Genomic DNA, 14,004 nt, shown 5'->3' with positions numbered 1-14,004 from the left:
CCTGGCCAGCAGATGGACTGTCTGCTCCGCCCTGGCCACCCGATGGACTATCTGCTTCGCCCTGGCCGCCGGCTAAACCGTCACCCCCTGTTTCCGTTCCCTTCCATGGACCTGGCCCCCCATCCCTCCCCCTGATCCTCCACCGTTCCACCTCCCTCCTGGACTCTTGTGTTAGTTGTTTTTTTTGTGGGTCGTGGAGCGTCTGGTAGCCGCTCCGTAGAGGGGGGGGGGGTTATGTCACAGTGTCAGGTTTGTGTTTCCCCGGGTTTCCACTAGAGGTCTCTTTCCCATACTATCACCATTCACTCTGGAACTGCATTTCCCATAATCCTTTGTCTGTTCTCATCACTCGTGATCGCACTCAGCTGTTCCCTATCACATTGTTAGTGTCTGTGTATAAATATCCTGTCTGTTTTAGTGCTTGTCACGGAGTCATTGTTTAAATGGCACTTACACTTCTGAAGTCTGTTTCCTCGCCTGTTCTTGTTTTGTTTCTTGTTTATTGGACTGCTAAAATGGATTTTGACCCCTGCATGGATGACTATGAGTTGGATTGCCCTGACAATAAATATGCTACATTTGGATCCACCTGTTGCTCTGTGTGTTCCCGTGACACATGATGGCTGCATTCATAGTCACTGTTTGGGATTGACAGCATTTGGATGAATGCAAATCATTTCTCCATCTCTCAATTTACTCAAATATATTTTAAATCAGAACTTGTATCACATACGATTTTATTATAATTTATTCAAAAATATTTGACAAAACATCAAATAAGAATTGTTAATGAATAGGGGCTGTCAGGATTGTGTAATGTTAATCGGCCAAGTGGAGACATTGCCAATATTTTTATCTCCAAAATCTCCAAATATCATTAAATTAGTCTAGTATCACTAGATTTTATATTATTTCATTAAACAAATACATAAATGTAAGTAAAAATAAAGCTGACCACACATTAGCATACAAAAAGTAGCCCAGTCAAACACCACACACACTGCCAAAAACTGTAAAGTGTGTATGGGATAAAGTTTAAGGTGGGGCAGCTGGAGAATGTCCATTTCAGGCTTTTTTCCATTTCAGATGGATTAGTTTATCCTGTAATGGACAGATGGTCATATAAACAACACGCACTCCGAGAGATCAGCAGAAGGACACTGTCACTAAAGGACAGTTTCACATGAAAGAACTGGGAGTGACTTTGCAGTGCTCCGACTAACATCCTCTCATAACACTGCATATCCATCCACACATTCACGCAAAACCCTCTAAAAATACATCTGAGGTCATCAACAGGGCTATGAATTACAATGAAGACTTGCAGAAAGAGACAACATAATTGTGTATAATATGACTAAATGACTTGACAAACATCCAGCACAACAAAAACAAACATGTTTATGTATTGTTTTAATACATTTTTGAAATATTATACACTATGGCCTGGTTTCACAGTCGTGGCTTAGATTAAGCCAGGATTAGGCCCTAGTTAAATTAGGCCTGGTCCTCTCTCGTCCTTCACCATCTCTGCTCATCCTTTAATGCTTCCGTAGCTCCTCTGTGAGATACGAGACCTCACGCCGTTCTCTCACGACCCTCGGCCTTGTCCTGCTTGCAATATAAACACTATCTTCTTAATGAATAAAAATTCAGTTGACTATGTTAAAAAAGCAATGGGAGGATATACCTGAGGAAGTATGGTTACATGCTTGGGAAACTCATTGTTTTGGAGCAATTTTGGATGAAAGAGTCTGATTCGATTTTTTATAACACCAAAGCAAAAATCTCTGTCATCTGGGATTACAACATCCTTGCTGGAGGGAGTGTGGTTCATTAAAAGCTGACTGAGACCACATTTTCTGGTTGTGTCCGCATATTCAGCCTTTTTGGATAAGGGTGCGACAATTAATGTGCAGGATATAAGGCTGTCATTTCCCAATATGTTCCTCTGGGTTACTCCGGAGGGTTTGGGTAAAAGTGATACCTCTTGAAGATCTGTCTGGTAGCCTACAAAAAAGCTGTCACTAAATGTTGGCTCAAGAGAAACCCTCCTGATGTGGATCTTTTTTCATCCATTGTCAATTATGGTCTATGGAAAAAATGAATCTCCCCCTCTGGTTACAGAAGGACAAATGTTGTTAGTGGGGTTTTTTGTTGTTGTTGTTGTTGTTTTTTTACCAACTCATTTATGTATGCTTATTGATGTGTACTAAAAAGGAAAAGATGTAAAAAAATAAAAAAAAATAAAAATAATGGAAAGGCTCTAAAAGCAGCCAGGGACAAGCATCTCCACAAACTCATAGAAAATAACCAAACCAATCCAAGGTTTTTATTTAGTACAGTGGCTAGATTATTAACAAATAAACAGACATCACCTGAACTGAATATTCCATCACAGTTTAGGAGTAGGAGTAGTAGAGACTATGAATTTCTTCACTGAGAAAATCAAAAGCATCCAACAATACAATTGTAAATGACCAATCTTTGTTGCCGTTTTATGATTCAGCCTCAATTATCGCCCCTCGAGAACAACTGCAGTGCTTTACAGCAATAGGACAGGAAGTGTTACATAAACTTATCATTACATCTAAACCAACAACATGTTTACTAGGTCCAATACCCACTAAATTACTGAAAGAGTTGTTACCTGTAGCAGAAGAGTCCCTTGTCAATATTAATAACTCTCTATCTCTGGGTCATATCCCAAGACCATTCAAGCTGGAAGTTAATAAGCCTCTCATTAAGAAACCACAACTAGATCCAAATGAATTGGCAAATGACAGACCCATTTCAAATCTTCCATTTATGTTTAAAATACTAAAAGTTGTGTCCGCTTAGTTTTGCTGCAAAAAAATTATATCTATGAAAAAAAAAAAAACAGTCAGGATTCAGGCCCCATCATTGCACAGAAATTGCACTTTACTTGTTAAAATTACAAATGACTTACCTCTAGCTTCTGAACAAGGCTGCATCTCAACATTAGTTTTACTTAATCTTAGTGCTGCGTTTCAACAATATATAGATCATGACATACGATCGACTACAAAATTACGCTGGTATACAGGGACAGGATTTAAGGTGGTTTAGATTGTACCTTTCAGACCATTACTATTTTGTTTATTTAAAAAGTGAATTATCCAAGTTAACGTCAGTAAATTATGGAGTGCCGCAAGGGTCTGTTTTAGGCCCTCTGATTTTCAATATACATGCTGCCCCTTGGTAACATTATTAGAAAACATGGAATTAGTTTCCACTGATGATACTATATGATGATATTATATATTTCATTACGACTAGATGAAATTTCTAAATTATCCAAGTTGACAGGTTAAAAATATAAAATATTGGATGACCAGTAATTTTCTTCTATTAAATTCGGATAAGACTGAGGTATTACTTACTGAACCAAAAACCTGAGAATCTCTTAGAAGATAAAGTTAAAGACCTGGGTGTTATATTAGACAGTGGCTTTTGAAAATCATATTTCATGTTACAAAAACAGCCTTCTTCCACCTCAGAAACATTGCTAAGCTACAGAACATGTTTTCTGCTTCTGATGCAGTAAAGCTAATTCATGCATTCACACCTTGGTGGTTGTCCTGCATCCTCAATAAACAAGCTACAGTTAGTCCAAAATGCAGCTGCAAGAGTTCTTACCAGGTCAAGAAAATATGATCATATAACACTAATTTTATCATCTATGGTTACCTATTGAGTTCTGAATCGATTACAAAGTATTGCTACTGACCTATAAGGCCCTTAATGGTTCAGCTCCTGTGTATTTAATTGATCTACAATCCATAACGCTCTGTGAGATAACAAAATTCTTGACTTTTGTTTTGGTAGTACCTAGGATATCCAAGTCCACTAAAGGTGGGAGAGCATTTTCACATTTGGCTCCAAAGCTCTGGAATAGCCTTCCTGATAATGTTCAGGACTCAGATACACACTCCCCATTGAAATCTAGATTAAAGACACATCTCTTTAGCCAATCATCCACATAATACATCTCATAACCTTGTACTCCAGATACATCAGATGAAACACACATGATTATCTGTTGCTTGAAATGTTATGAACAGCAACTATAGGCTAATTATTTTCCATTAGCTTGAAATGAAATGAAATGAAATGAAATGAAATGAAATGAAATGAAATGAAATGAAATGAAATGAAATGAAATGAAATGAAATGAAATGAGCCATTTATATAGCGATTTACTATGTACTACTACACCCAAAGCAATTTACAATCAGGGGGTCTTCTCCTCATCCACCACCAGTGTACAGCATCCACAATTTTACCTCAAGATGCCATCAACATACACAACTGCCACATTTTCTATATTGTAATCATTATGATCACAACTTGTTATAACTTCTTAAAGGACAAGTTCGGTATTTTACACTTAAAGCCCTGTTTACAGATCGTATCTGATGAAATAGAACAGTTAAGATTAAAATTTGGACACATGCTCCTGTCCCGAGAATTTTAGGTTTATTTCGCTTTTGTGGACCTATTTTGCCAAACGCGTCACACCCGTGATTCTTCCGTTGAGAGCTTGAATAATAGACACTCCAGCCCAGTTGGTGGCGATAATGCACCTTTGCCAATTGCAAGCAAACCACGGGCATTTCATTGAATACACAGAAGAAGCAGAAGAAGAAGCGGCGGAGTAATACCGTAAAGGTGCTGCGGTCTCACACCACGTCCTATTAAGTCAATGGAGTTGGACAAAAACTACGATAAAACCTGTTGGAATGCATCTTTTTCAGCGATTTTTGATGGAACATATCAGTGAACACCCCCTGACCACTCGGTGAGTTTCACATCTTTGTAAACGAAAGTTTAATGTGTTTTTAGGACGGAATCTTCCAGTGCATATAGACAACCATTGTGGGGGTGGGGGGGGGGGGGGGGGGAGCGAAATAAACCTAAAATTCTCGGGACAGCAGCATGTGTCCAAATTTTAATCTTAACCGTTCTATTTCATCAGATACGATCTGTAAACAGGGCTTTAAGTGTAAAATACCGAACTTGTCCTTTAAATGATATCATTGTAATACATGATGTAGGCTATCTGCATGATTTGTATTATTTTAGAACTGGTCATTTCTGGACATATGGACATTATTTAATAAATAATTTAATTTAATTAGCTTTTTTAAACATGCCTTAGAAAATAAAAACATTACTGTGTGTGCATCTTGAGACAAAACAATGGCATATTTTAAGATGTCTCAGTTAAGACAGCTCCAACATGCATTTTAGTCTGGGACTAGGCTTAAGCCTTGTATGTGAAACTATACAGATGCTTATATTTATTATAGAAATCAAAATTACCCTATTGGCCAGGGTTTGAAACTGACTTTCATATTGTACATCTATTTGCTTTATTTAATTAATTTAGTATCTGATCCTACAACAAATTTATTGCTACAGTAGATGTGCATTTTGCATTTTTTGCATTTATTCTGCATTTTCATTATGTTTGAAAAAAAGTAACTATCCTTTCTAACTGACCAGAACTCTGATGATAACTGCAACAAAATGCTTTTAACAAGCAAAGAAAATATAAAGCATGATTATCATTGTGCATTCAGCTCCACTTTCAAGAGTAGTACTGACACAAATTTTCAATCATAACAATATTAGTGGTCTAAATGAGAGGAAATGCAATTGTATGACAAAGTTCTGCCATCCACTGTGACCCCTGAAGGTCCAAGATTCACATTTCACATCTTCTTCCTATTCTATTCTATTAAAATGGGGCGTTAAGTAAGGCATTACATGATTTCCCACTGGCAGAGTGCCCACAGAAAAGTCCATCAGCAGGAGAATATTTCTGAAATATCTTTCTGAAGCTATTTTTGACTCCCTCAGGACAACTAAATATGTTCCAGGATGAAATAAATAAATTATAACTGGAGAACAGCTAGTTCATTTTTACTCCAAAAGCAAACCACTACAGCGAGACATGCATAACATGTTTCTAAATAATTAATGTCAAGCATGAAGCCATGTAATCTCCATGCAGGAACCATAATCTGCAATGTTTCCAGAAAGTAAAGTTTAAGTAAATTTTAAGTAAATTTTCCCAAGACAGTTAATTTTTTTTTTTATAGCGCTTTTCATAAACTACAATAAGGAAGGCAACTTAATAATATACTTTTTAAACACTGACATCACCTGTCCTTCCTTGGTAAGACAACATTCACAATTAAGTAGAGAATAAACTACCTCACAAAATACACTGGTTTCAGATTAACGCATTCTTTCCTTCTCTGTCTGTCTATCCATCTATCTATTTATCTATCTGTCATTCATAGTTAAGTAGTTCGGAATCGCAAACTATCTCACAATACACTGGTTTCAGATTAACGCATTCTTTCCTTCTCTGTCTATCTGTCTATCCATCTATCTGTCATTCATAGTTAAGTAGTTCGGAATCGCAAACTATCTCACAATACACTGGTTGCAGAATAACACATTCTTTCCTTCTCTGTCTGTGTGATAGAGACCGAAGCCATCACAAGGAGAATCACAAGATGTAAATACGGGAGCAATGTTGCCATCTAAAAAGATGTTTATCAAAGCGAATGTGCAAATGAATATGGTTAAGATCAGAAATAAAGCAGGTTATCAATAAAAACTGTCTAAAAACTAGAACTGTTATAGGTACTAACACACAACTCTTCAACTATGGAGGCCAGAGTTGTAGTGCGCTCAAGCAACGCTAAAATAACCTTGTTCAAATTCATTCAAACCATAATCCATCCTCCAATCCTCCCTTCCACCAGTGACGGTTTTCTTACACATTTCCCGCTTACTAATTGGAGAAATTGGACCATAGTACCCATGCCTTACCATGATGAATAAATAAGTACACAAGATGATTAAGAACAAGAGTTAAAACAAGTCCATGAATACAATAAATAGGAAGGAAACCAACATACATTTGCACAAACATTTCCATAAATAGCTCAAATCAGTGCTCCCATACAGTCGGTGCTCTCTTTCAGGCCATACTCTGCTAAAACAGGAAATATAAAAACCCCACGTAAATATTATAAAATGCACAAGGAACAGTATAAGAACAGTAAAAACAATGATCCAAGACAACTTCAAGGTCTCATCACTGTCTGTCTGTCTGTCTGTCTGTCTGTCTGTCTGTCTGTCTGTCTGTCAGTCATTCACAATTAAGTAGAGTTAGGTATCGAAAACTACCTAAAAATACACTGGTTTCAGATTAACGCATTATTTCCTTGTCTGTATGTCTGTATGTCTGTCTGTCTGTCTATCTATCTATCTATCTATCTGTCACAATTAGGTAGAGTTATTGCAAACTATCTCACAATGGTTTCAGATTAACACATTCTTTCCTTTCCTTTTCTATCTATCGACTATTTAACTATATAGTACTCCAGAACAATTTTTCTGTCCGTCCGTCCGTCCGTCCGTAATAATCATGCACAATGACATGCATTGGCAAGGCTTTCATTAAAAGACTTGAAGTAAAATTTTGGTCTCTTTCTGCACTGAAAGTTATTGTGGAACTTAAAAAATAAAAAAGAAGAATAATATTGCACCCAAGTCATTTTTATGGGGCTTTGTGTCATTTTCTTTTTTTTTTTTAGCTTGAAAGCATCCCCCATAGTATCTGTATAACAAAAATGATGCAATTCTTCTTCAGTACAAAGCTTTAGAATTTCTCCTTTTGTGTTCCACGGTAAAAAGAAATTCAGTAACACTTTATTTTACAGTGTCCTTGTTACATGTTACATGTAGCCTACTTACCATAGTAATAACAATAAATGATGCATAATTACATGCAACTAACCCTAAACCAAATCCTAATCATACCCTAACCCTATAGTAAGTACATGTAATTGCTTAATATTACTCAGTACTTAAATATATAATTACACTGTAACAATGACACCTTAAAATAAAGTGTAACCAGAAATTCATATGGGTTTGGAACTTTGGATTAATATGAGAGTGCGTACATTTTGGGTGAACTTTCCCTTAAATCTCTGACTGACAAGCACTTCTCTGGCAGATTACAAGGCATTTTGAAATGAAATAGACATTGTGGAGATTTTCAAAGATAAGGGAAATACAAGGTCAGATCCTTCAGTTAAGCTCTTTATAAGCTCCTCACCTCCCCAGAAGGCACTCTGATGAGTGACACTGCAAGCCCATAACGTTCTAGCAACTATTTTGAGATATAAAGTACAGCATTAGAGTACCCACATTTGGATGAAAGTGCTGCTGAAAACAACGCATAGGGAGTCTACCTATTTTCACACTTCCTCTACAGCCAAAAGTACCACTTTCCGTTTGCAAAAGATAACATGTCACTTACACATGATTGAACATAATCAGCATGGCCGATTCTTCAAAGAGAGCAGAATCACAGGGCCAGTTCAAACACACCACATCATTATCCCTTACTTGAGCAAAATGTATTTGAACTCAAGGAGGAAACCATTTTCAAACACCAATGTAAGTATACCTCTAAATGCAACTACTTAACCACTGAATGTGCATTAAGTTTAAAACACTGAGAATGCAATTCTCAGAGATGCTCATTCATAGATCAGGAGATTTTATTGAGTTCTCAATTATATTTGATTTAAATTCCTTGGGAGAAATAAAATAAACACAAATGAAACAACAGTGGACCGTAAGAGTTTAGCCCTACAAGCAATGTGAATTGGCCAGACAATCTGGTTTTGGCCAAATGTGATAAGAAATGTTATTTACTGCAGGTTTTCTGAGCAAATCTGAGCAGTTTCTGAAAGACCTCAAAATACCTATTTTGCAATTATTATGAGATATGAGATTACTCTCATTACCGAGATTACCAAGGTCTCAATTTGCTCTCCATATATCTCATTCTCATTGGTGTCTCAGATAAATAAAATGAGATTTCTTTAGTGATTTATTTTTACTATGGTTCAGTCAAAAGAGTTCTCCCAAATACATTTCTGCAAAAGAAAACTTCAACTTAGACCTGATTGGAATCCACAATCTCAATACACATAATTACCATATGAGTATGACATGATGAAGAGTTCTCTACAATGTCTTCTGACTTGACAACACGTCACGCTTGTTACACTTGTAACTTTTCATGAATCCTAGACTCAGTATCTGACTATTATGATACACTCTTAAAAATAAAGGTTCCAAATTTTTTTTTTTTTTTTTTGCAGCAATGCTAGAACCGTTTTGGTTCCCCAAAGAACCTTTCAGTGAACAGTTCCTAAAAGAAGCATTTTATTTTGAATAGTGTAAAGAACATTTTAATAACACAAATAACCTTTTTCCACTATAAAAAATCTTTTGATCAATGCAAAGGTTCTATGAACGTTAAAAGCTCCTTTTTATATGAATATATATATCCATTTTTATCTTGGATTATGTATATGTATACGTATATGTATAATACATCATTATTATGTATTATGTATTATAATAATATAATACATAATAATAACGTATATGTATAATACATAATTCCCTTCTGAATATGTTGTATGCAACAACAAGAGGCAAGTGGATAAAAAAACTAAAACGCTTTCTGGCCTTTGCGCTCTTAATAACAGTAAGGCAAACACTTAACCAAGAAGGGAAAAGCTTTTCCAGTTCCACACTCTTGTAATCCGCCTTAATGTACGGCTAACGCCACATGTAAACGTTGTTTGCAAACAATGAACCTGTTACCCGGAGGGAAAAGCGTTACTCACTTGAATTTCCCTTGGCAATGCTGACATTGATCTCCAGCCCATCCCTGGTCACAGACGCAAGTTCCATTGATACATCTTCCAAAGATGCAGTTTTTATCACAGGTTTTGGAATAGGATCCTTCAGTGCATATTAACAGGTAACACATCACAAACGTGAAAAGGTACGTCCTGAGCTCCTCAGTCCTAAATAGGAAACACCTCGTGGAGAAGGCTGGAGACATTCTTCTGCCAAAATCCATCCTCCCGTTCTCCTCTGATTTAAGCATAGAGATAAGGTTACAGTCTTCATTAGACTTCGGGTTTTTAAATCTGAATTCTTTACAGAGCAGAGAAACACTCCTCATGGTTTTGCTACAATGTGTAGTTTGTTGTCATTGCCACCATGCAGGAATTTAGAAACCAAATATGTAACGGAACTTTTTCCAGTCTGTTCTCGAGGTTGTACACAGCGCGTTATTCCAAAAAAAGCCAAAACCATATCATTTATATCGTTCCAGAAATAGCGACATATGAGATACAGATGTGCAGTTATGTTCGTAAACTGTGCCAACATAGTCGCAAAAATAACTGCATGATTTGAGCATGCGTTTCCGAGCAATAAGTCGTGCTGTTGTTGCCGTTTCGCCTTTGTTTCTCTCAGAGATGCACTCGGAGGGGAATGACAGCTCAACTCCTATCCAAAACAATGTGCAGTTCCCTTCCCTACTGGTGCTCCAGCTGAGCTCAGAGCGAAATGACGAATCTTACTATGGAAAAGGTTTGGATTATGAATATTAAGTAGAGTACGCCAGCGTTGATTGGTAACCATCCTGGCGCGCCCAATCGGTCACGTGATGCAATTAATATTCAAGAGCCAGGCCTTTCCCATAGTAGGATGGGAAACTCCTAGTCGTCTAACATTTAAAGTGACAGCGCTCTATTAATTTGTCTAGAACTGCGCGCGTCGTGCTGGTCATAAAAGTTGTGGTCTGTGCATTATAGGTATATTTAGGCGAGGTACCGAAGTTCTAAGAGAAAATGTATATATATATTTTTTTTTGTCAAGGTCATAAAATAAAGGAATACTCCACCAAAAAATTACAATTCTGTCATCATTTAGCTACTCACCCCCATGTGATTCCGAACATGTGTAGCCTATTCTTTCTACTGCGGAATACAAAAGATGTTGGCTAGTCAATCATTTCTCATGATCTCAACATAACAAAAGTAGTTTTCTCTTGTTCTCTTGCTATTACATTGCTTATTTATATTTTATATTAGCTTTTATTAAATTTTTTGTTTTATTTAAATAAAACATTTTTTATAGTTTTTGTTTCTTGAAATATATCTATTTAGCTTTGTTCATAGTATACAGGGCTTTATTTACGGTAATTATTAAATGCTGTGAACGCAGCATAACTTCCCCTCCCTTTTGCAGCACATCTCTTCTCTTCTCTGATGATGTGTTTACTGGCAGGAGGGCGGGCCGACCTGTCACTCACATGAGATCACAGCAATAGCAAACCACAACCATCCAGTAAATTCCAGGTTGAATGGACAAAATCAAGACCCGCCCTACATTTTTTCTTGTTCGAGAAGCAGCTTCACTTGGATATACGTCACAATAAATGACTACATCAACTTACAATATATTGCCACTACTATTGTCAATAAAGCATTAAGCTATGGATTGTTTAACATTTCATTAATCAACATTTCCCCAGCATTCCTTTACTCTGGTGAAACTGAAATGTATCCAAATGCACTGTGCAGGGAATCATTTGTGATAATTACATAGGACAAAAGAAAATGACTGCATGCCATAGACAAATAAAGATGTATCATCTTGGTAAGGTGTCAACAACATTCTCAGAGGGCCATACACTGCCATACACTGCACACTCACAGCGGGAGAGAAATACAATTATCTCACTCAGGAGAACTGCTCCTTCTCTCTCAGGAAAATTAGATTGGCTTTGTTGATAGAAACCAAGGAAAACAGAAAGTCATGGAGGACTTTAATATTAGCCAAATTTGTACCACTTTATGTAACCTGGCTGCCCCACTGGAAGGGGACATAATCAAGGTTGATAGGGGCATGGGAAGCAAAACTAGATTTTATGGGTTGCTAAAAAGAATTTCCATTTAAATATTTGCCAGATTTTATGACATTCAGCAAATTTTCATGTTGATTTAGATGTTGAAGTAAGTCATGAGCATGTGTAAAAACATATTGATAAATGACAGCAAACCAGGCATCAGTAAGTATACAATACAGTTAATAAAAAAGAAACTGAAATGGCTTGTCAATCTTAAGGATTATTAAATGTGTCTAATTTTAAAGTACAAGGCCCATGAGGCCGTTTTGGTTTATTTTGCTGTTTTAGATCTCCCTCGAGGATTACTTGAAGTAGGTCATAGTGAATGCATCAGCCTAAGCACCTGCAATGAAAGTGATTGTGGAACACTGACGAGGAGGATAAACATGCAATATCACATTCTGTAAACGATTTATAGCAGAAACAGATTACGCAATAGAGCCGACCATCTGTCCTGACTCCAGTAGCTACAGAATAGAACACTGTAACACTGTGAGGACAATGTACTTATTAAATAACAATTATTATTATTATTTACTTATAATTTGTTTATTTTTATTTTTATTATAGCCTAACTAAACCTAGATTTGGAAAATGGTAACCCAGATTAAACAAACATACATCACATCACCAGATCTACACAATCGTCCATTGGCCAATAACAGAAATACAGAGAATTGGTTAGCTTCCACTATTTCATCATAGCCTTTATCATGTGACTAATGCACAAATTAGAGGCAGCTGGAGATTACTCCGAAAACAACACTGAAGAAAAGGCAGAGTGTTTGTTTATGTGTCTAGTGTTGCAATACAAAATGGCAGGAGATTAAAAAGATGCATAGATGCAGTAGGCTATCATTTATTTAGAAATAGGCCTACACTTGAAAATAGCCTATATCACAGTGATTAAAGTGTATATTCTACTTTGGCTACCATTACATTATTATTCATTCTTTATTTCAGACCCATGGGTCCATATAAATAACTTACAACATCCATAGACAAAAAACAACATACATTACATTACAAAAATCTCAGTATTAATTTAGAATTTTAGCTGTAAAATGTTACATTCGCAGAATCATCCTCTTAGTTTGTTGTTATGGAAATTATATTGTAAAAAACTGTAGTTGAGTGGTGACTTATGGTAACGTGCATCAATGGGAAAAATAGATCTTCTAGTGGCCTCTTGTGGTCGGATACAGAAGGTGCTGTAGATGCACTAAACACACATGGGACTAGAATTAAAATAGAGACAGGTTACAAAGAATATGACATTTGGTACTTTGAGGATTTGTTACTTTTAGTAACATAAGGATGTTGTCTACATGTAAAAGAAAGAAATTAGACTTTTTGTGTGTGTTACTCTTAATGAAGTAGAATGAGGCATTTTGAGTTGCATATAGATGGGTTTCCGTTTCTCGAATTACCCATTATCCTCTGCGGTGCGCCACCATGTTGTGTGTCAAAGCTGTCAGTAAGCCACTGGGAGACACGGCTCATTCACAGTGCTGCATTAATATAAAGCCAGTTAATATAAAGCATTTTTGACTCTTTTGTGTTGAGATAACGATGACAAATTCCTCCAAACCTGCGACAAGGTGAAGGTTATTTACAGGGACACATTAGACGATGTTTGCAAGGCAAGATATGATGAGAAATTGAGTTATATCGATGGAAAGGATCCTTACACAATGTCGAAAGAGGACTGGTTATGTAATCCTGCGGCGTACCCCGATATTGAGGAAATGGACATTGCCAAGTATCTCATCCACACCGTTAGTGCGTACACTTTTGACGAATTAAGAGGAAGAAAGTCTCTGGAAGCATACAATTATTTTGTTATAATGTGCGAGTTAAAATTTTATGTGGTCGCATTTGTGCGAGTGCATGGTCATGTACTACTCAGTTAAATTCACGCATGAATTCTCCTGCATTGAACTTGTTTTAGCGCCCGCCAAAGTCTTATTTGATCGGTGAGTAATGTAGATGAACTGGGCGCATGTTTAACTGAAAGAACGAGCAGAGAGAGAGAGAGAGAGAGAGAGACGGTCGCGCGCGCGCACTCCCTCTCTCTTCTGAGCCAGGCGAAAGTGTAAACAAGACTTCACCGTCTCCAAACTAAGCGCTGTCTTGCTCTCTCTCCCTCGTTGAAAAGTTAGTCTGGA

General features: G+C 36.9%; 1 protein-coding gene and 1 long non-coding RNA gene across 3 annotated transcripts in view; one reads left to right on the top strand and one right to left on the bottom strand.

Annotated features, from left to right (window-relative positions):
* Positions 1–10,491, bottom strand: part of atrnl1a (attractin-like 1a) — a 259,263-nt gene extending 248,772 nt beyond the window's left edge. For both annotated transcript variants that reach the window (XM_082154105.1, XM_082154106.1), the window contains exon 1: positions 9,759–10,491. In XM_082154105.1, coding sequence (XP_082010231.1) covers positions 9,759–10,102 — 344 coding nt within the window. In that variant the 5' untranslated portion in view covers positions 10,103–10,491. The remainder of the gene's footprint in view (positions 1–9,758) is intronic.
* LOC309486745 overlaps positions 1–14,004 on the top strand; it is a 387,401-nt gene that overhangs the window by 235,879 nt on the left and 137,518 nt on the right. The gene's annotated exons all lie outside the window — the stretch shown is intronic.

The sequence above is a fragment of the Leuciscus leuciscus genome (genome assembly GCF_965113295.1).
Source record: "Leuciscus leuciscus genome assembly, chromosome: 22".
Classification (NCBI taxonomy): Eukaryota; Metazoa; Chordata; class Actinopteri; order Cypriniformes; family Leuciscidae; genus Leuciscus; species Leuciscus leuciscus.
The sequence above is the reverse complement of the archived record's forward strand: the minus strand, read 5'-3'. Positions and strand labels throughout refer to the sequence as shown.